The sequence below is a fragment of the Pseudophryne corroboree genome, chromosome 10, assembly GCF_028390025.1.
Source record: "Pseudophryne corroboree isolate aPseCor3 chromosome 10, aPseCor3.hap2, whole genome shotgun sequence".
Taxonomy (NCBI): domain Eukaryota; kingdom Metazoa; phylum Chordata; class Amphibia; order Anura; family Myobatrachidae; genus Pseudophryne; species Pseudophryne corroboree.
Window position 1 is genome coordinate 129,735,031 of NC_086453.1, and position 23,005 is coordinate 129,758,035.

A 23,005-nucleotide genomic window follows, 5' to 3' on the forward strand; every position below is an offset into this window, starting at 1 on the left:
AGGGAACACTAAAATAACACATCCTAGATCTGAATGAATGAAATATTCTTAGTAAATACTTTGTTCTTTACATAGTTGAATGTGCTGGCAACAAAATCACACAAAAATGATCAATGGAAATCAAATTTATTAACCCATGGAGGTCTGGATTTGGAGTCACCCACAAAATTAAAGTGGAAAAACACACTACAGGCTGATCCAGCTTTGATGTAATGTCCTTAAAACAAGTCAAAATGAGGCTCAGTAGTGTGTGTGGCCTCCACGACCTACATGGGTTAATAAATTTGATTTCCATTGATAATTTTTGTGTGATTTTGTTGTCAGCACATTCAACTATGTAAAGAACAAAGTATTTAATAAGAATATTTCATTCATTCAGATCCAGGATGTGTTATTTTAGTGTTCCCTTTATTTTTTTGAGCAGTGTACATTGAATAACATAAATATTGTTTCATTCCTAGATCTCGAATGTCCATTTCTCCCATATAATTACTATTGTGTTAGTTAAGGTGATATCATGTATACTCAGTTTAGACAGTTGCTCATCTAGTCCAAATTCTAGCTGTCATGTTCTGCTATTGCCTATGCCTTTATGATGTACAGTATTACTGTTTATTTCACCACAAGCTGAAATGGTGTGTGTTTATGTATACTACAGACATTATAAATACAATATTAATAAAGACATAGAAACATCAGGTTTGTCTTACGAAATACATGTATATCAAGTTAGTGGGGGGACCTTGCTCAGACAGAACAATCTAAAATAGATTTGGGGAGATGTATCAAACCGTCCAAAGAGGCCAAGTAACTTTGTACAGAATTTCCAGAGCTGAATTTCTGCACCAAATGTCTCCCAGCCATTTGCCGATTTTGCCTAAATCTTTCATAACTTTCAGTGCTGTAATGAACATTTTTCACAGAGGTTTTATAACCCCAGAAATACGTGGTTTCTATATTATTATTATAATTACCAGTTATTTATATAGCGAACACATAGTCCGCAGCGCTTTACAGAGAATATTTGGCCATTCAGTCCATGGTCCAATGGAGCTTACAAGAAATACTGGCCCTCATTCCGAGTTGTTCGCTTGTTGCCGATTTTCTCTATATTGCGATTAGTCGCTTACTGCGCATGCGCAATGTTCACAGTGCGTCTGCGCCAAGTAAATTTGCTAAAAAGTTAGGTATTTTACTCACGGCATAACGAGGATTTTTCATCGTTCTGGTGATCGTAGTGTGATTGACAGGAAGTGGGTGTTTCTGAGCGGAAACTGGCCGTTTTATGGGTGTGTGCGGAAAAACGCTGCAGTTTCTGGGAAAAACGCGGGAGTGGCTGGAGAAACGGGGGAGTGTCTGGGCGAACGCTGGGTGTGTTTGTGACGTCAAACCAGGAACGAAACTGACTGAACTGATCGCAGTGGCAGAGTAAGTCCCGAGCTACTCAGAAACTGCAATGAAATTTCTATTCGCAATTATGCAAATCTTTCGTTCGCAATTCTGCTAAGCTAAGATTCACTCCCAGTAGGCGGCGGCTTAGCGTGTGCAATGCTGCTAAAAGCAGCTAACGAGCGAACAACTCGGAATGAGGGCCACTGTACGTGGTTTCTAAATATCTTGAACTTGGTCCTGTTTTTACATTTCTGTTAGAAAATATACATGAAATGGTTAAATAGTAACCCCATCATAATAAGGATACACATCCAATGTTCAGTAAGACGTTTGTTGACTCTAGTGTTTAACGATGGTGTTTATTTAAGGCTGAATGGCAAGCTCATTGTTCAGCATTTCTTATCTTATTCCAATAGGACATAAAGCAGACAAAAAGTCTAATGATTTCAGGGTCAGTTTCCCTCTCCGTACAAACTACATGTATGCCAAAGTCAAAAGGACTCTTCACCATGAGATATTTGCATTCACCATCTGCTTATGGCTGAAGTCTAACTCCTCTCCAGGCGTGGGCACGCCTTTCTCGTACTCTGCCCCAGGACAGGCTAATGAAGTGGTGCTGATTGAGTGGGGAAACAACCCCATGGAATTGCTGATTAATGACAAGGTAATCTTTCCCATCTCTGATAAGTATTTTCATAACACTTCTGAAAGACTATGGGGTATTTCCTTTGGGAATTAAACCCTCTGTTTTATTTTATGCAGATATTAATGGTTAAATGTGCAAATGTACATAAAATATTTTTCTTATATGACTTTATCTAGTTTGAGACTTGCAGTACTCACCATTCAGTAGACTAGCCAGTGCTTCAATTCTATTCACAATCCTTTTATTGGGATAAAGTCAACATCTCGGTGCTCAGCAAGCTGAAATTCCCAACGCTCAAATTCCTGGTAGTAAGTATTGGGGTTAGAGTTAGCCCTAGGGGGAGGGTTAGGGTCATGCTGCGGTGGGTGGGGGGGGGCTTTTAGGGTCAGGTTGAAGGAGCAGACAGTTAGGGTTAGGCTGCGGAACGCATGGGTTAGAATTGGGGTTAGGGCCGGCCCTATAATAACACACACTACGCAGCTGAGTAATGTGCCGCACACATAGAGAGCGCTCTAGCCGTGATAGAGCCGGCAGCCTGAGTCCCTTCTGTATAAAAACTACAGCGCTCACTGATCAGTGCTGCTGCGGACGCGGGTCCTCCTTGTGCAGTGCATATGTAATGAGCGATTGGGTGTAAAAAAAAATGGCATCGGGACTCGTGCCGTTGAAGCCAAGCTGCGCCATCAGGAGGCATCCACAGTTTCTGCAACCACGCTGTAATTGCGGTGTGATCGCAATTACAGTGTGATCGCAGTGGGTGGGCGGTGGGTCACATGATGGGTGGCCTTGCCCTGCAATGGGTGGCCGCAGCATGCGATTGCAAGGATTTCAGATTCTGCTAAAAATCAGACTCTGCAATCCTTACTGAATAAGGTCTTATATTCCCTACCACATGTACACGCACACATATTCACTCTGGGGTTAGTTTTTGTTTGGAATCAATTAACCTACCAGTATATTTTTGGATTGTGGGAGGAAACCCACGTGCAGGGAGAATATACAAACTCCACACAGTTAAGGCCATGGTGGGAATTGAACCCGTCATCTCAGTATTGTGAGTCAGTAATGCTAACCATTACACTGTCTGTGCTGCTCTACCATTAAGCAAAGAATAGTTTTTAAGTCACAGCAGAAAATTTTAAGTAATAAAACTGACTGCTGATAAAAATGATGTCATTACATTGGAATGACCCCTCATCCATCCCAACAGCAACAGAAATGCTTTAAAGAGAGTAATGGGGTGGTGATAGAGACAGACAGTGGGGGAGGGAGAAAGAAAGGTAGGAAAAAGAGTTAAGGTGGGGAAAAGAAAGGAAGGGGGAGAGAGAGAGGTGGGGAGAAAGTGTTTTGGGGAAAAATAGTGGAAGGATAGAAAGAGAGTGGCTAGAGACAGAGAAGAGATAAACTTTAAATACATAAAAGCTAGGCAAAGGCCGGCATTACAGCTATTTGCATATAATCTTATGTTAGTTACGTTATATAATTTATTTTATTAATGTGAATTTCACTTTCAATTGCGCTTAAATGCGTCTCTTTTGATAACAATTAATGTTTATCCAAATTTCTATGGGTTAGCTATCGCACAGAGGACAGCGCTGACCTTATAAAAGATACAGTACATGACGTTCAGGATCGGACTGGTGCATGAAGGGCCCATCAGGAAATGTAATGGTAGGAGCCCATGCTTAGAGGTGTTACCAGTAGGGTTACCACCTCATCCCTTTAATTCTGGACACATATTAATTACACAGGTTCTGTGGCTGGCTGACTTCAAGACTCCATTTCACCTGGTTTTAATCAGCCGCAGAACCTGTGTAATTTATATGTGTCCAGAATTAAAGGAATGAGGTGGTAACCCTAGTTACTAACTTCCAGAAGCTTGGCTAACCATTAGAGAGTGCCTGGTCTGGGCCCCTTTATAAATATTGATAGTAAATACTATTAGTGCATGGACCAGATTAATAGTAGCAATGCACTACAGAAAATACACCATAGTCTTGTTAAGTAACATACACTATATGGACAAAAGTATTTGGGCACACCTGTTAATTATTGAATTCAATTGTTTCAATCAGACCCATTTCCACAGGTGTATAAAATGAAGCACCTAGCCATGCAGTCTCATTTGCAAACATTTGTGATACAAAATGGGTCATTCTGAAGAGCTCAGTGACTTCAAGCGTGGTACTGTGATAGGACGCCACCTTTGCAATAAGACGGTTCGTGAAATTCCATCCCTGCTGGATACCCCACGGTCAACTGTATATGATATTATTAGAAAGTGAAAGCCTTTAGTAACAACAGCAACTCAGCCACAAAGCGGAAGACCACGTAAGAGTGGGGTTGACTGCTAAGGCGCATGGTGTGCAAAAGTCACAAACGCTCTGCTGATTCCATAGCTAAAGAGTTCCAAACTTCCACTGGCATTAATGTAAGCACAAAATCTGTGTGGCGGGAGCTTAATGGAATGAGTTTCCATGGTCGAGCAGCTGCATGCAAGCCTTAAAGTAAAAGCGTCGGATGGAGTGGTGTAAAGCACACGACACAGGACTGTGGAGCATTGGAACGTGTTCTGTGGTGTGACGAATCACGCTTCTGTGTTTGGCAGTCAGATGGACAAGTGTGGGTTTGTCGGATGCTAGGAGAACATTACCTGCCTGGCTGCATTTTGCCAACTGTGAAGTTTGGTGGAGGATGGTTAACGGTATGGGGCTGTTTTTCAGGGTTTAGGCTAGGCCCCTTATTTCCAGTGAAGGGCGATCTTAATGCTTCAGCATACCAAGACATTTTAGACAATGCTATACTTCCAACTTTGTGGAAACATTTTGAGGAAGGCCCTTTTCTAATCCAACATGACTGTGACTCAGTGCACAAAGCAAGGACTATAAAGACAAGGTTTGACGAGTTCAGTGTGGAAGAACTTAACTGGCCCATACAGATCCCTGACCTCAACCCCATCAAGCACCTTTGGGATGAACTGGAATAGAGATTGTGAGCTAGGCCTTCTCATCCATCATCAGTGCCTGACCTCAAAAATGCTCTACGGAATGAATGGCCACAAATTCCCACAGACACATTCCAAAATCTTGTGGAAAGCCTTTCAAGAAGAGTGGAAGCTGTTATAGCTGCAAAAGGGGGGCCAACTCCATATTAAAGTACATGCCTTTGAATACAAAGTCATTATAGTACCTGTTGGTGTAAAGGTCAGGCGTCTGAATAATTTTGTCCATTTAGTGTATGCAAAAGGTATAATTCAAGTGCACAGTCTAGAACCTGATTCCCAGAGGATGGGGTGGACCCTCAGGCAGTGTTGTCCAATGGGGGTTTCCCTGGATCCCTGTGGGTCAGTCCGACCCTGATGACGTTTAAATATTATATTGGGATTAAAAAGGTGAAGTCGAAATGAGTGTGGAGGAGATATGAGTCTTACTGTGGGTAATACTGACTTTTTAATATTTGTGTAGCTGCTTGAGTCATAGTTATGAAAACTGCAATGATCATGTTAATTATCTGTTTGTAGATGGGTCATTACATTGCTCTTTATGTGGTGTATGTAACACCACAGTATGACATGAACATAATCACTCTAATTTGACAGGAGGTGTCCTGTAAAATGAACTTTTCTAAACAGTGTTTAAATATAATGATTTGACATCTGTGTAGCGTTGTTTATTGCATCGCACATGAAAATGCAGGTATTTTTATTTTTGGTATGTATTTCATGTATGTAGGCTGTCACTCTACCACTGTCCATCAACGATGCTAAATGGCACCATGTTTGCATCACATGGTCAACAAGGGATGGTTTTTGGGAATGTTACCTGGATGGCGTGAGGCGTGGTAATGGCGAAAATTTGGCACCTTGGCACCCAATAAAGCCTGGTGGAGTGTTTGTTCTGGGGCAGGAACAGGTAAGAACATTTGGTTACTTTTTTTTTTAAACAAGTGTATACAGCCATCCAAGTTGGTTTTGCCCTTTAAATGATTGCCCCTTTAAAACAACGGGCAGATTCGCCGGGAACTTGCAGATGCCTGCAATGCACAGGTTATTATACTATCTGTAAATTAAGTATTGACTGGACCACTGTTATATAAGTTGTTGTTCCAAGAGAAAGTTGTCCACATCATAGGCCCATCATGGTCGTTCGCGTCAGCTGTCATTATGTGTGAACCATAGAGGGTGCACATTGTTTGTGTTCCAAATAAAAAAAGTTATGATTATGAACCATTCTACAAATGGATGCTTTTTTCGTAAAAAATTGGACACATCAATGTTTTTACCATTCATAGACTCAAAATTTTGTTTAAGCGCTAAATACAAAAAAGCCCTTAAAATCACAGGAGCCTGTAGAGTAATTACCCAATGCTAGGGCAAACACAGGATTTACTGGGAGGGGTTTTCGGATGTATATATGATTAAAAAGAGCCAAGAAAACAGAGGACCTTGTCACAAAACTTTGAATGAAGAAACCAATGGAATAAAAACATTTTTATTTAAATCTCACATCACCTTTAACACAAGTCACTTAAAGGGAGTTACCTATATACCTGAAATGGACGGGAAAACACATCATCCTATGGTTACTACAGCAACGTGGGCACAGGTTTATACTAAGGAAGGAAAATGACAGCAGATGTCTCAAACTATCATCTGTCTGCTGTGTTGGGCACCAGAGGTTTGGAAATCTAGTGTAGTACACTAAAATAGAAGAATGATACCTGATCTAAAGGGGCATGGACAAAACTTCTATGTGTTTTCCTAAAATGGCCATTGCCCATTAAAGTATTTACAATGTTTGGTTTACTGGATAATAATGACTATATAAGCGTAAACCTCACAAATATATATTCAATTGTTCACCAACTACATCTGTGGGTTTGAGATTTGGAAACAGATGTACAAGGCTGCAACCTGTATGACATTAGAAAAATTATGAGACTGGCTCCAAGAGGTGTGTACCCTGATCTGCGACCTGAGAAGAGAGAGGGTCTCACAAAAAACCCTTAAGCTTAATAAAGCAGGCCTGGCCAACTTGTGGCTCTCCAGCTGTTGTGAAACTACACATCCCAGCGTGCCCTGCCACAAGTTTAGCATTCCCTAATAGCACAACTGTGGCAAGGCATGCTGGGGCTTGTAGTCTCACAACAGCTGGAGAGCCCACAGGTTGGCCAGGCCTGATCTAAAGCAATAAATACTTTCCAGCACTGATAAGATACTCAGTTGTGAACTTTGGAAGTTTCACGATATAGTGTACATACAAATATGTGTTGACACTCAGGGGTGTATCTACCCATTGGCCAGGATGGCACTCGCCAGGGGCGCCAGCTGAGCAGGGGGCGCCGCCTGACGGTGCCACCGTCGGCCAATGGGTAGAATTCCTTAAGCCGTGGTGTCTGGCAATACCTGCTGTGCCGAGCTGCCTGTGCATTGCCTGGGATGGAGGGGGGAGGATCGCTCAGCAGGCAGGAGCTGGTGCCGGTGTCCAGCACCGCAATGCACTACAGAGAAGAAACTGAAAAGAAACTACAACTCCCACCAACCCTTGCTTTTGGGAGCTCCCAGCAGCAAGGGCTGCTGGGAGCTGTAGTTTTTTTTCAGTTTCTTCACGTAGTTTGGTGCGGTGCCTGACACCGGCGCCAGCTCCTGACTGCAGAGCGATCCTCCGCCCTCCATCCCAGGCAGCTCGGCACAGCAGGTATTGCCAGACACTACGGCTATCTGCTGGGATGTTGTGGGGTGGGGACTAGGGCTATGTGCTGTGTGGGGAGGCTATGTATGTTCTGGGAGTGGAGACTACTACAATGTGCTAAGGGCGGACTACAGCTAGGAGGGGGATGAGGACTATGGCTATGTTCTTGGGCGTGTGATAGGCTATGTGCAGGGAGGGGGACTATGGCTATCTATGCTGGCAGGGAACTATTGTTATGTGATGGGAGGGGGGTGGGGACTACTGTATGACTGTGTTGGGAGAGGTGGAGACTATGGCTATGTGCTGTGGGGACTATGGCTATTGCTTGGGGAGGTGGGGGCTATGGCTATTTACTGGGAGGGGACTATGGCTATGTGCTGGGAGGGGGATGGGGACTATGACTATATGACTATGGGGGCATATGTGTATCTGGCACTGTGGGGGCATATCTAGCACTGTGGGGGCACATCTGGCACTGTGGGGGCATATCTGGCACCATGGGTGCATGTGTATCTGGCACTGTGAGGGCATATCTGGCAACGTGGGGGCATATCTGGCAACATGGGGGATTATGTGTATCTGGCACTGTGGGGGCATATCTAGCACTGTGGGGCATATCTAGCACTGTGGGGGCATAACTAGAACCATGGGGGCATATCTGGTACTGTGGGGGCATGTGTGTGTCTGGCACTGTGAGGGCATATGTGTATCTGGCACTATTGGGGGCATATGTGTATCTGGCATTGCAGTATTGGGGTCATATGTGTACCACGGGCCCATTTTCATTGGCCACGCCCATTCTTTTCTACCTGCACCACTGGGTAGTGCGCTGCACTGCACTTCTTTCCACTACTATTTGATACTACCTGGCCTTGGGTGGCATTGCGTTCTCAGCCAGGTCAGGCACTGCTGATGTCTCCTCAGTGTTATAGGAATTACTGTGTGGGCATAATGTGTAAAGGGAACTGCTACTGTGTGGGCATGATGTGTATAAGGGTTACTACTGTGTAGCGTAAATTGAATAGGGGAACTATTGTATGGTCATGCCCCTTTCCCACAAGATAATGTCCCTTTTTGCACATGCACCTTTACGATTTAAAATATGGAGGGCGCCAGTCCCTTGCTTTGCCAGGGGCGCTCGGACCCCTAGATACACCTCTGTTGACACTATGCAAGAAATGGAATCAAATCCCTTACTCAACAATATTGTGATCTAACAATGATTAGGTATGTCCAACCAAAAGTAAATGACAAATTATAATTTTTTATTAATTAAATTTGATAAATATCGAACCTAGGAAAGCACATATTGTCACGGAGAGATGAATTAGTAAAGTACAGTATGCAGACGTCCTCTCTATAGCAGACAATTTGATAACAGATTATACTGTACTAAAAGGAAGATCTCTCCACTGCCTGAGGAAGCAACCAGGTGCTGTGAAACGTGTTGCTAAATTTTTGAGGTGATACTTTATTTTTTATTTAACATTGTTATGCCATATCAACTTTTTTTATCATTTGATACTGTAATTTTATTAATTCTCCCATTTTTGTTTATTTGTGCTAATTTAAAAAAATTTCATATATATATATATATATATATATATATATATATATTAATCTCCTTTTGATATATATTTGTTATCACATTGTCTATCATAGTGGGGATGTCTTGTCTGCATACTTTACAATTTGTCTCAATGTATATATTGTTTCTTTTCTATTTAATAAAAGTTATGATGTGTCATTTACTTTTGGTTGGACATTATTAATCATTGTTAGCTCACAACATTGTTGATTGAGGGATTTGGTTGCACCTTTTTCATAGAGTCATACACAAATTTGCTTTTATACAGTGAAACTTTCAAAGTTCACAAGTACCCTGCCGTCACCAGAGATTATTGCTTTAGATTAATCTGTATACAATAGCTTGTTTATACAGTGCTTTTATGCAGACTGTTTGATTAATTGCTGATAAAAATTTAAAAATTGTTTTTCCAATAATTAGGATACCCTGGGAGGAAGGTTTGATGCATCTCAGGCCTTTGTGGGCGAAATTACAGACTTCAACATGTGGAGTCACATCCTAACTCCTGGTGAGATTTACAAACTGGCCACCTGTGCCATGCATTCCACTGGCGATGTCATAGACTGGACGGAATCTTCCATGGAGCTCCATGGGGGGGTGTCGAAACTCCCCTTCAATTCTTGCCATTGACGTGAGGGGTCCCTCCACGTACAGCATGCTCTGATAGGAAGCCCAGACATGGAGTGGGCTCCCAATACCCCAATGACTATTGCTTCAAATTGCGTAGATAACGGTGTATCGCTGTTCTTCCGACACCTTTGTGTAATTCCTTTCTTTTTAATTGCTTTTGTGGTTTAACCTATCGTTTTATTTCTTGTGATAGTGTGTGCTATTTTTGTAGATGTAAACATGATTTGCGTAATCCAGCTGCCAGCTTCGGACTTGTATTTCTTCACAACTGCATGTCTGCAAACAAGGATGCATTCTTATACAGCGCAGTGTGGAAGTTTAAGCAAACGGACAAGAACACATCTGTAAGTTGTTCTGATCTTCCAATAATGCAGACAGCAAACATGCAAGTGTTGTTCTGTCTTGCACCCCCCAGAGTTCGTAGGTACTGAACTTGAGTAATGTCTCATAATTAATCAAAATTATGCTTTACAAGCTAAATGCTGGCTTTGAAATGAATGCGCCTCATCTATCCATCTGCAAAAATGTGATACCATTTTGTAAGGCAAAGTATTTAAATGATATTCTCTAAGGGCTGCAAGGGCACATTGACAAAGGGGAGTTCCTGGCTTGCAGACAGCCATAGATTTTCTTTCTTCTTGTGAAAAGGACTTTTATTTTCATGAGTGTTTACTGGCACTGATGTCATAAACCAGAAGTCACCTATTCCTGTCAGTGGGATGCCTTTTTAACCATGCAGGATCATTTGATTGGGATACATGCATTTATAAACATATGATTGATAAAATATACTGAAACTTGCAAAAGGTCACCAAGGACAGACCAGATGTTCTCGTGGTCACAAACAAACGTAAGCCATGAATAAAGCGGGATCACTCAAATAGCTAAGGAGTGTGCTGCGATAAATCGTTAGTCAGCTGCCGGACTCCAGAAAATAAATAGTTTTTACAGGGACCATTACATAAAATGGAATGTGGATATGTACCTTATGTGCAAGGCTTCTGCGCATATAGAAACCTATTGTGGGGCTCATTCTTGTATGTGGTACATGCTTACTGTGAGGGGATGTGTGTTAGACTTGCTAGGTTACTTAATGCTTATGTACTGTTCCATGAATCTCATGCATTCAGAACGTATATCTATCCATGGTTTAGAGCAGTGTTTCCCAACCTCGGTCCTCAAGGCACACTAACAGTTCTGGTTTTAGTGATATCCAGGCTTGAACACAGGTGACTTAATTAGTACCTCAGTTATTTTGATTTAACCATCTGTGCTGAAGCCTGGATATCACTAAAACCTGCACTGTTGGTGTGCCTTGAGGACCGCGGTTGGGAATGCCTGGTTTAGAGACTATAATATTAAATATAATATTAAACCTATAGGTTTTTTTTTATAACGCTACTGAACAAATATTAGCTGCACTTTACGGCTTAGCTATACTGATGTGGCTAGTTTTACTTGCCATCTCACTCTATATGCTCTCTGTATATTGGTATACTGTATTTATTGTCTCTTACTTTGGGGTTTGTATCAGAGTTTTGTGTGGTGTCCCATTTATACATTGCCAGTGCTACAGCTCCTGGCAGACATCTTTCTGTGCTGTAATGTGGAGGCTATATCCATGTGTTGTATATTGTGCATACTGATATCGTTTTATTAACATTTCTGTGTATTTTATTACTTCTGTATCTTAGCAACGTGGATTGCCGTGTTTCATTAATATACATTTACAGTGTCTTTCTAAAGATGATAAATCTGTTTGGTTCAGATGTCAATTTCTGCTTCATAAGTCTCATTTTTATGTATTTTTAGACCCCTGCTCCTTCATTTGGAAGTATGGGGTGATAACAATGGGAATAGCACTCACTTTAATGTTTTGCTGACTAAGCATATCCTCACTATCATACACTGTGGCTTCCTGTCTGGAAAACCACAATGTTCCAATGAGTCTGCATGACCCCGTCCTGCATGAATCAGTGCAAGACGGAGAACAGGGGGCTGTGACAGTTGGAGATCAATGATCACAGAACTGAGACATTAAAAGATTACAGCAATAGCACTTTTATTTTACAGTGTGTTTATTGTGTAATATTACAAACATAAGTGATTAGTCATACTGCACAATAAACAAATATATAAAGAATAGCATTCATCATTCCGACTAAGCTTTTGCTGGTGATTTTTTCCATGTTGCAGTTATCATAACCATAGCTGGCATTACACTGTGCGGTTATCATTCAGATCAGCCAATTAAATGACTGTTCTTAACCACTTAACTGGCTTATATTTTTTCCAAAAAATGCCCAGAATTTTTATTTTTTATTTTTTATGTTTGACTTAGGTTAAGAACATCTATTTAAAACTTATCCAACAAGAGTGGAACATTTTTCTTAAATAAAAAAATATACATTTCTAAACCATCGGAGACTGATATATTGGACCATGGATGATCAGACAATCATGACACTGTGGGTTTACATTTGCCCTGCGTTTGCACCTCACACCCACTGGGTGTACAGTGGGAAACTGAGGACCTCTTCTTTTACATTTCCCCTGGCAATTGCAGAGAGGAGCAGCCACTGGATATAGAAAGGGGACAGTGGCTCATTTTATTACACTCCCCAGGTGGCTGCATACAAGAGCAGCTGCTGTGGGTATAGACAGGGACAGAGCAGCACATTGCATTAGATTTGATGGTGGCTGGTCCTCTCTACAGGCGCAGGGTGGGATGTGCCTCTGGGATGGCCAATAACTGCACCCAGCAGTGATTGGCAAACATCAGGGTAGGAGCCATGGGTTCAGAGTTCAGAGGGACCCAGAGTGCGTTTCTGACTGGATCGCATTTCTAGAATCACCTATATTGGTCTTGCAAATGATACATGTCTGTAGATTTATAACTAGGCAGACGGTGTGTCGTGATTTTATTTTATGAGGAACAGGGCCATCTAAACATAAAGGCACACTGGGCAGCTGCCCAGGGCCATACAATTCTAGGGGAATTTGAGTAGGGGTGGGTAGTGGTCACACAATCAGAGTGGCCAGGCTGCATTCTCTACCTGCCAGCCAGACAGTGGATGGCTGTCAACATGCTGGTTGGTTGATGGCTGGAGCTATCCACAACCTCTGACAGCCAATCACTGGAAGGATGTAGAGAGATGGAACAGGACCACAGGCGGGCCATGTTATGATGTTTTTCTTAATTTATTGTAGGTTGCAGTGTATTGCTTTGCCCAGGGTCTACAATGCTATTAAGTCGGCCCTGATGGGGGGTGGTGATGTAAATAGGACTTTTCTTTAAACTCTCATTTTTTGATACAGTAAATAAATGAGAATGCTAAAGTCAAGTAGGCTGAGATGCAGAGCTTATTGTAATGTCTGTTTTATCTCCAGTATTACGTATATAATAACCAGACTGGAAAAAATAATATTTTGGTGTAATATTTCTTTTTTAAGTTTCAATATCCTTTCCCTATAAGGAAACCAATGTATTTATACACAAGCATTCGTTTTTGGTTTATTACTGTCCCAAGTCAGCAAAATAAGCCACAATATTTATTTTTTAAATACTTAAATGAGCAACAAATATTCATTTACCTTCATATACACGTCTGTTTTGCATTAAATCACTTTATTATGCGTTATATTGTAGGATTGGTTTGCTTGGTGGGGGAATTGGTAAAATAAAAATAAAAACCACCATTACCAATGGGACCCCATTTTCTATCATTCAATTCCCCTTCCATTCTAAAATAACTATTATAGCCCCAATGAAGAGCACTGGCTGACAAAGCAGGATCGGACTAGCATAGCTGGTACCTGATCAATAATCCCTACGGCAACCAATGTTCATGCTGATTTTATGTAGTCACCACTGTACACTGCAGTGTGTGAGTGAGACCTAGAGCATTAAAATTTATTTTCCACTAACCCTGACATGAATTATGTAGTTCAACATTGTAACTGCTAAAGATCATAAAGTACAGTACTTGCATATAAATTGTGCCAGTGAACACAGGTGGAATGTATGCCATAGCTACTGCAGCTTTGCAAAAAAAGGAGATTAATGGTAGACTTACCATGGTTAAATCTCTTTTTGCGAAGTACACTGGATTCCACAGTGAATACATCGGGGGAGGGGGGGGGGGGATCGAGTTGGATCTTGATCCAAGGCACCAACAGGCTAAAGCTTTGACTGTTCCCAGGATGCACAGCACCGCCTCCTCTATAACCCCACCTCTGGGCACTGGAGCTCAGTTTCGTTAACCAGTTCAATGCAGTAGCAGGTAAAAGAGATGGCAGATGTTAGTCACATAGAACCACATTCTCACGACAGGAGAAGGGACCAGCGGCTAATGCCATATATACCCAAAGAAGCTAAGTGCGTCAGGGTGGGCACCCTGTGGAATCCAGTGTACCTCGCAGAAAGATTTAACCATGGTAAGTCTACCATAAATCTCCTTTTCTGCAGCAGGGTACACTGGGATTCCACAGGGAATACATCGGGGATGTCCTAAAGCAGTTCCTCATGGGAGGGGACGCACCATAGCGGGCCCAGTGTCCAAAGGAAGCATCCTGGGAGGCGGAAGTATCAAAGGCATATAACCTAATGAACGTGTTCACTGAGGACCACGTAGCCGCCTTGCACAATTGTTCAGTGGACGTGCCACGGTGGGGGGCCCAAGAAGGTCCAACAGACCGAGTAGAATGGGCTTTGATAGCAGCAGGAGCTGTTAGTCCAGCCCGCGCATAAGCTTGTGCAATCACCATTCTAATCCATCTGGTCAAGGTCTGCTTATTCGCAGGCCAGCCACGTTTGTGAAAGCCAAAAAGTACAAAAAGGGTATCTGACCTCCGGATAGAGGCAGTCCTCTCCATGTAGATACGGAGAGCCCGTACCACATCCAAAAGACCGTTCTTTGGAAGACAAACCAGAAGAGATAAAAGCTGGAACCACAATCTCTTGGTTAAGATGTAAAGAAGATAGCACTTTAGATAGATTACTGGGGCGAGTTCGAAGAACTGCCCGGTCACGGTGAAAAATCAAAAAGGGTGGACAACAGGACAAAGCGCCTAAGTCCAACAACCTTCTAGCAGAGGCAATAGCCAGCAGAAACACATCCTTAAGCGTAAGGCATATGAGGTCCACAGACTCAAGAGGTTCAAACTGAGACTCTTGTAGGGCATTTAAGACAACAGACCAATCCGATGGAGCCACAGGAGGGACATAGGGAGTCTGAATCTGTAAAACACCCTGAGTGAAAGTATGAACATCAGGAATAGACTAAATTTTTCTCTGAAACCACACAGACAAGGCAGATATATGAACCTTGAGGGAGGCCGGACGAAGGCCTAAATCTAGGCCTTGTTGCAGAAAAGCCAAAAGCCTGGAAGTTCTGATCAAAAAGGCATCATAATTCTTAGCAGCACACCATGTGAAGTAAGAGTTCCAGACTCTGTAATAAATCCGTGCAGAAGCCGGTTTGTGGGCCTTCAACATAGTTTGAATAACAGCCTCAAAGAATCCCTTGGCCCTCAAGAGTGAAGCTTCAAGAGCCACGCCGTCAAAGCCAGTCTGGCCAAGTCCGGATAGACACAAGGGCCCTGAACGAGGAGGTCTGGGCGTTGAGAAAGTAGAAGAGGACGCTCTATCGATAGAACTTGCAGGTCTTAGAACCAATGCCGTCTAGGCCACGCTGGAGTGACTAGAAGTAGTATTCCTCTTTCTTGCTTGAACTTCCGTAGTACCCTGGGCAGGAGTGACACTGGAGGGAACACGTATGCAGCCAAAATAACAATGCAGATATAACAATGCACCGTAGATACTGGATGTCTATCTCAAAATACTTGTACTAAATATTCAGGTAGAAGTACACTTTTTCTTAACGAACACTGTCTAAAATGACATGTAGAATACTTAAGTGCCTGTAAAATCACAGCGCTGATGAGACAGACGGATTTACAGAGGAGACAATGCCCTGCAGTCCCGGAGACCAGTCGCAGCTACTTGTAAAGATGGCACCAAAATCTCTTCAGGGAGTGAGGGAGAGTGAAATGCAGCTCCAGGGCGGGAACACCAGCAGTAGATGGCGCCTGGAGCTGGGGGAGGGGCTACACCTTATCCCCTATGCTGGTCCTCTCCACCGGGTACTGTGGATCTTTGTTAAATCCGACCTGTGCTCCCTGCCCTGGTAGATATAGGGGGTCCCCAGAGCCGGTCTTAACCAATATGATGCCCTAGGCAAGATTTTGGCTGGTGCCCCCTAGCACCGCCTCTAGTTCTGCAAGACATGCCTGGCGTGAGTCAGCTGTCAGCTCTGCTAACATTGGGGCGCCTTTTGTTTATGAAAATGCATCTTATTTGCATTGCTGTGTGGCTAGGATGCACAAGCAGCTTCTGCTGATTAAAATGATATGCAGCATGCTTATATTCTGTGTGCGACTGCTGCTGTATCTGCATACGAAATGCTACATTACAGTGATTTCCAGGAATACACTGCAACATAGCATTTCGTATGCACATAGAGCCGCAGTCACACACAGAATATAGGCATACCGCATATCATTTTAATCAGCAGAAGCTGCTGGTGCCCCTAAGCATACCAAATGCCCTAGGCCAGGGTTGGGGAACCTTTTTTCTACCAAGGGCCATTTGGATATTTATAAAATCCTTCGGGGGCCATACAAAAATTATCAACTTAAATATAAAGAAAAAAAGCAAGGGCAATAACTACCCTGTTAAATCGGGCGCTAATAGATTAATTAAAGAAAACACCTGATGTAAAATAATTAGTATAATAGCAGCTCCTACAGGGCAACTGGATGCCTTAATTAAAAGATGTATAGTTAATGTTCTATAAAAAACATTTAAGGAGCGCTGATATCTGATAAGAAAAACATTTAATAATAAAAACGGTGGAAAAAACCACTTAAGATGATTGGTTTGTAAATTAAGAACATAGGAAGTGCAAATGCATATACATTTATAAATAATCACATTCACGATAAGAATAAATTAAGTATAATCGGCTTGTACGCCAATTATATTAATATTGCAGTCCACAATCATAATTTATGATTGTGGACTGCAATATTAATATAATTGGCGTACAAGCCGATTATACTTAATTTATTCTTATCGTGAATGTGATTATTTATAAATGTATATGCATTTGCACTTCCTATGTTCTTAATTTACAAACCAATCATCTTAAGTGGTTTTTTCCACCGTTTTTATTATTAAATGTTTCTCTTATCAGATATCAGCGCTCCTTAAATGTTTTTTATAGAACATTAACTATACAACTTAAATATAAGCCTGCCCCCAGTAGATATGCCCCAGTCAGTAGTTATGCCTCCAGTCAGTAGTAATGCCCTCAGTAGATATACCCCCAGTCAGTTGTTATGCCCTGGTAGATATGCCCCCAGTAAGTATGCCCCCAGTCACTTGTTATGCTCCATTAGATATGCCCCATCACTTGTTATGCCCCATTAGATATGCCACCAGTCAGTTGTTATGCCCCAGTAGATATGCACCCTAGTAGCAACGTTTACACACACACATTAAAAGAAAAAAAAACACAATACTCATCAGCCCAGCTCCTGCTTCTGGAGCTTTGCCCTCCGCCTGGCCGCTCACTCCTCAGAACTATGGGAGAGAAGTCATGGCATCTCTCCCATAACACCACAGCGCAGCACACGCACACTGCCAGAGCCGGAAGGCAGAGCTCAGGAGTGAGCTCCTGCCTCCGGCTGCTACTGAGGGTAAGAAGCCAGGTGCCCACTAGTAACAAATTCTCAGCAGGCGCCCAGCTAGGTGAGCCTGGCCGGGCCGGATCAAGTGGCTCTGCAGGCCTTATACGGCCCTCGGTTCCCCACCCCTGCCCTAGGCATTTGCCTAGTTTGCCTATGCCTAGGGCCGGCTCTGGGGGTCCCTTTGCAGTACAGTGTCCACGCAGCGGCGCGGTCCGTCTCCTGGGACCACGATTTACCGGCAGGTCTCTCCTAGTAGACCCTCTTACCTCCTCCCTGATGTGCAGCCACGCGATCCAGGAGAGTGTCAGTGGTGGTGTGCCTGAAGACCGGTGCGCCTCCGCTGCAAGTACCCGGGAACCCAGTCGCGGGAGTATGCAGCGTTGCTGGGAAGGTGATGGAGCCGCAGCACACAATGTCACAATGACAAAAAAAGTGCTGCGGCCCTTGAAGTCTTCTTAAAAAGCTCTTTTCATGGCTGCCTAGCGCAGCCCCACCTGTTAGTGACCTGCTCTGCAGACACCAACTTAAAAACTGAGCTTCAGTGCCCGGAGGCGGGGTTATAGAGGAGGCGGTGCAGTGCATCCTGGGAACAGTCAAAGCTTTAGCCTGTTGGTGCCTCGGATCAAAATCCAACTCTACACCCTGATGTATTCCCTTTGGAATCCCAGTGTACCCCGCTGCAGAAAATAAGAATTTACTTACCGATAATTCTATTTCTCGTAGTCCGTAGTGGATGCTGGGAACTCCGTAAGGACCATGGGGAATAGCGGCTCCGCAGGAGACTGGGCACAAAAGTAAAGCTTTAGGACTACCTGGTGTGCACTGGCTCCTCCCCCTATGACCCTCCTCCAAGCCTCAGTTAGGATACTGTGCCCGGACGAGCGTACACAATAAGGAAGGATTCATGAATCCCGGGTAAGACTCATACCAGCCACACCAATCACACCGTACAACTTGTGATATGAACCCAGTTAACAGCATGATAACAGAGGAGCCTCTGGAAAGATGGCTCACAATAACAATAACCCGAATTAGTTAACAATAACTATGTACAAGTATTGCAGACAATCCGCACTTGGGATGGGCGCCCAGCATCCACTACGGACTACGAGAAATAGAATTATCGGTAAGTAAATTCTTATTTTCTCTGACGTCCTAGTGGATGCTGGGAACTCCGTAAGGACCATGGGGATTATACCAAAGCTCCCAAACGGGCGGGAGAGTGTGGATGACTCTGCAGCACCGAATGAGAGAACTCCAGGTCCTCCTCAGCCAGGGTATCAAATTTGTAGAATTTAGCAAACGTATTTGCCCCTGACCAAGTAGCTGCTCGGCAAAGTTGTAGAGCCGAGACCCCTCGGGCAGCCGCCCAAGAAGAGCCCACCTTCCGTGTGGAATGGGCTTTTACAGATTTTGGCTGTGGCAGGCCTGCCATAGAATGTGCAAGCTGAATTGTACTACAAATCCAACGAGCAATAGTCTGCTTAGAAGCAGGAGCACCCAGCTTGTTGGGTGCATACAGAATAAACAGCGAGTCAGATTTTCTGACTCCAGCCGTCCTGGAAACATATATTTTCAGGGCCCTGACTACGTCCAGCAACTTGGAGTCTTCCAAGTCCCTAGTAGCCGCAGGTACCACAATAGGCTGGTTCAGGTGAAACGCTGAAACCACCTTAGGGAGAAATTGAGGACGAGTCCTCAATTCTGCCCTGTCCGTATGAAAAATCAGGTAAGGGCTTTTACAGGATAAAGCCGCCAATTCTGACACGCGCCTGGCCGAAGCCAAGGCCAACAACATGACCACTTTCCACGTGAGATATTTTAAATCCACAGATTTAAGCGGTTCAAACCAATGTGATTTTAGGATCCCCAAAACGACATTGAGATCCCAAGGTGCCACTGGAGGCACAAAAGGAGGCTGTATATGCAGCACCCCCTTGACAAACGTCTGAACTTCAGGCACTGAAGCCAGTTCTTTCTGGAAGAAAATCGACAGGGCCGAAATCTGAACCTTTATGGATCCCAATTTGAGGCCCATAGACACTCCTGTTTGCAGGAAATGTAGGAATCGACCCAGTTGAAATTCCTCCGTAGGGGCCTTCCTGGCCTCGCACCAAGCAACGTATTTCCGCCAAATGCGGTGATAATGCTTTATGGTTACATCCTTCCTGGCTTTGATCAGGGTAGGGATGACTTCCTCCGGAATGCCTTTCTCTTTCAGGATCCGGCGTTCAACCGCCATGCCGTCAAACGCAGCCGCGGTAAGTCTTGGAACAGACAGGGTCCTTGCTGGAGCAGGTCCCTTCTTAGAGGTAGAGGCCATGGGTCCTCTGTGAGCATCTCTTGAAGTTCCGGGTACCAAGTCCTTCTTGGCCAATCCGGAGCCACGAGTATAGTTCTCACTCCTCTCCGTCTTATAATTCTCAGTACCTTGGGTATGAGAGGCAGAGGAGGGAACACATACACTGACTGGTACACCCACGGTGTTACCAGAGCGTCCACAGCTATTGCCTGAGGGTCCCTTGACCTGGCGCAATACCTGTCCAGTTTTTTGTTGAGGCGGGACGCCATCATGTCCACCTTTGGTTTTTCCCAACGGTTTACAATCATGTGGAAGACTTCTGGGTGAAGTCCCCACTCTCCCGGGTGGAGGTCGTGCCTGCTGAGGAAGTCTGCTTCCCAGTTGTCCACTCCCGGAATGAACACTGCTGACAGTGCTATCACATGATTTTCCGCCCAGCGAAGAATCCTTGCAACTTCTGCCATTGCCCTCCTGCTTCTTGTGCCGCCCTGTCTGTTTACGTGGGCGACTGCCGTGATGTTGTCCGACTGGATCAGTATCGGCAGACCTTGAAGCAGAGGTCTTGCTTGGCTTAGAGCATTGTAAATGGCTCTCAACTCCAGAATATTTATGTGAAGTGATGTCTCCAGGCTTGACCACAAGCCCTGGAAATTTCTTCCCTGTGTGACTGCTCCCCAGCCTCGCAGGCTGGCATCTGTGGTCACCAGGACCCAGTCCTGAATGCTGAATCTGCGGCCCTCGAGAAGATGAGCACTCTGCAACCACCACAGGAGAGACACCCTTGTCCTTGGAGACAGGGTTATCCGCTGATGCATCTGAAGATGCGATCCGGACCATTTGTCCAGCAGGTCCCACTGGAATGTTCTTGCGTGGAATCTGCCGAACGGGATTGCTTCGTAGGAAGCCACCATTTTTCCCAGGACCCTTGTGCATTGATGCACTGATACTTGGCCTGGTTTTAGTAGGTTTCTGACTAGCTCGGATAACTCCCTGGCTTTCTCTTCCGGGAGAAAACCTTTTTCTGGACTGTGTCCAGGATCATTCCAAGGAATAGAAGACGTGTCGTCGGGATCAGCTGCGATTTTGGGATATTGAGAATCCAACCATGTTGCCGCAGCACTACTTGAGATAGTGCTACTCCGACTACCAACTGTTCCCTGGATCTTGCCCTTATCAGGAGATCGTCCAAGTAAGGGATAATCAAAACTCCTTTCTTTCGAAGGAGTATCATCATTTCGGCTATTACTTTGGTAAAGACCCGGGGCGCCGTGGACAATCCAAACGGCAGCGTCTGAAACTGATAGTGGCAGTTCTGTACCACAAACCTGAGGTACCCTTGATGAGAAGGGTAAATTGGGACATGGAGGTAAGCATCCTTGATGTCCAGAGACACCATATAATCCCCTTCTTCCAGGTTCGCGATCACTGCTCTGAGTGACTCCATCTTGAATTTGAACCTCTGTATGTAAGTGTTCAAAGATTTTAGATTTAAAATAGGTCTCACCGAGCCGTCCGGCTTCGGTACCACAAACAGTGTGGAATAAAACCCCTTTCCCTGTTGCAGGAGGGGTACCTTGATTATCACCCGCTGGGAATACAGCTTGTGAATGGCTTCCAATACCGCCTCCCTGTCGGAGGGAGACGTCGGTAAAGCAGACTTTAGGAAACGGCGAGGGGGAGACGTCTCGAATTCCAATTTGTACCCCTGAGATACCACCTGAAGGATCCAGGGGTCCACTTGTGAGTGAGCCCACTGCGCGCTGAAATTCTTGAGATGGGCCCCTACCGTACCCGAGTCCGCTTGTAAAGCCCCAGCGTCATGCTGAGGACTTGGCAGAAGCGGGAGAGGGCTTCTGTTCCTGGGAACTGGCTGTCTGCTGCAGCCTTTTTCCTCTTCCTCTGCCACGAGGCAGAAAAGAGGAGCCTTTTGCCCTCTTACCCTTATGGGGCCGAAAGGACTGCGCCTGATAATACGGCGTCTTCTTATGTTGAGAGGCCACCTGGGGTAAAAATGTGGATTGCCCAGCAGTCGCCGTGGCCACCAGGTCTGATAGACCTACCTCAAATAACTCCTCCCCTTTATAAGGTAATACTTCCATATGCCTTTTGGAATCCGCATCACCTGACCACTGCCGCGTCCATAACCCCCTTCTGGCAGAAATGGACAGCGCACTTACTCTTGATGCCAGTCGGCAAATATCCCTCTGTACATCACGCATATATAAAAATGCATCTTTTAAATGCTCTATAGTCAGTAATATACTATCTTTATCCAGGGTATCAATATTGTCAGTCAGTGAATCCGACCAAGCCACCCCAGCACTGCACATCCAGGCTGAGGCGATTGCTGGTCGCAGTATAACACCAGTATGTGTGTATATACATTTTAGGATATTCTCCTGCTTTCTGTCAGCAGGTTCCTTAAGGGCGGCCGTATCAGGAGACGGTAGTGCCACTTGTTTTGACAAGCGTGTGAGCGCTTTATCCACCCTAGGGGGTGTTTCCCAACGTGCCCTATCCTCTGGCGGGAAAGGGTATGATGCCAATAACTTTTTAGGAATTATCAGTTTTTTATCGGGGGAAACCCACGCTTCATCACACACTTCATTTAATTCATCAGATGCAGGAAAAACTACGGGCAGAAATGTGTAAAACATCTTTCATTGCCTCAATCATGTAACGTGTGGCCCTACTGGAAGTCACATTTGTCTCTTCACCGTCGACACTGGAGTCAGTATCCGTGTCGGCGTCTGTATCTGCCATCTGAGGTAACGGGCGTTTTAGAGCCCCTGATGGCCTTTGAGACGCCTGGACAGGCACAAGCTGAGTAGCCGGCTGTCTCATGTCATCAACTGTCTTTTGTAAAGAGCTGACACTATCACGTAAGTCCTTCCATAAGTTCATCCACTCAGGTGTCGACTCCCTAGGGGGTGACATCACCATTACCGGCAATTGCTCCGCCTCCACATCATTTTCCTCCTCATACATGTCGACACAATCGTACC

The 23,005-nt window shown here is 44.3% G+C and overlaps 1 protein-coding gene across 1 annotated transcript in view; it reads left to right on the forward strand.

The window, feature by feature from the left end:
• The window catches only part of LOC134966225 (neuronal pentraxin-1-like), a 192,613-nt gene extending 180,673 nt beyond the window's left edge, over positions 1-11,940 (forward strand). Inside the window, exons 3-5 of the mRNA XM_063942792.1 lie at positions 1,809-2,056; positions 5,770-5,949; positions 9,737-11,940. Of these exons, the coding sequence (XP_063798862.1) occupies positions 1,809-2,056; positions 5,770-5,949; positions 9,737-9,946 (638 nt within the window). The 3' untranslated portion in view covers positions 9,947-11,940. The remainder of the gene's footprint in view (positions 1-1,808; positions 2,057-5,769; positions 5,950-9,736) is intronic.
• Positions 11,941-23,005: the final 11,065 nt, after the last annotated feature.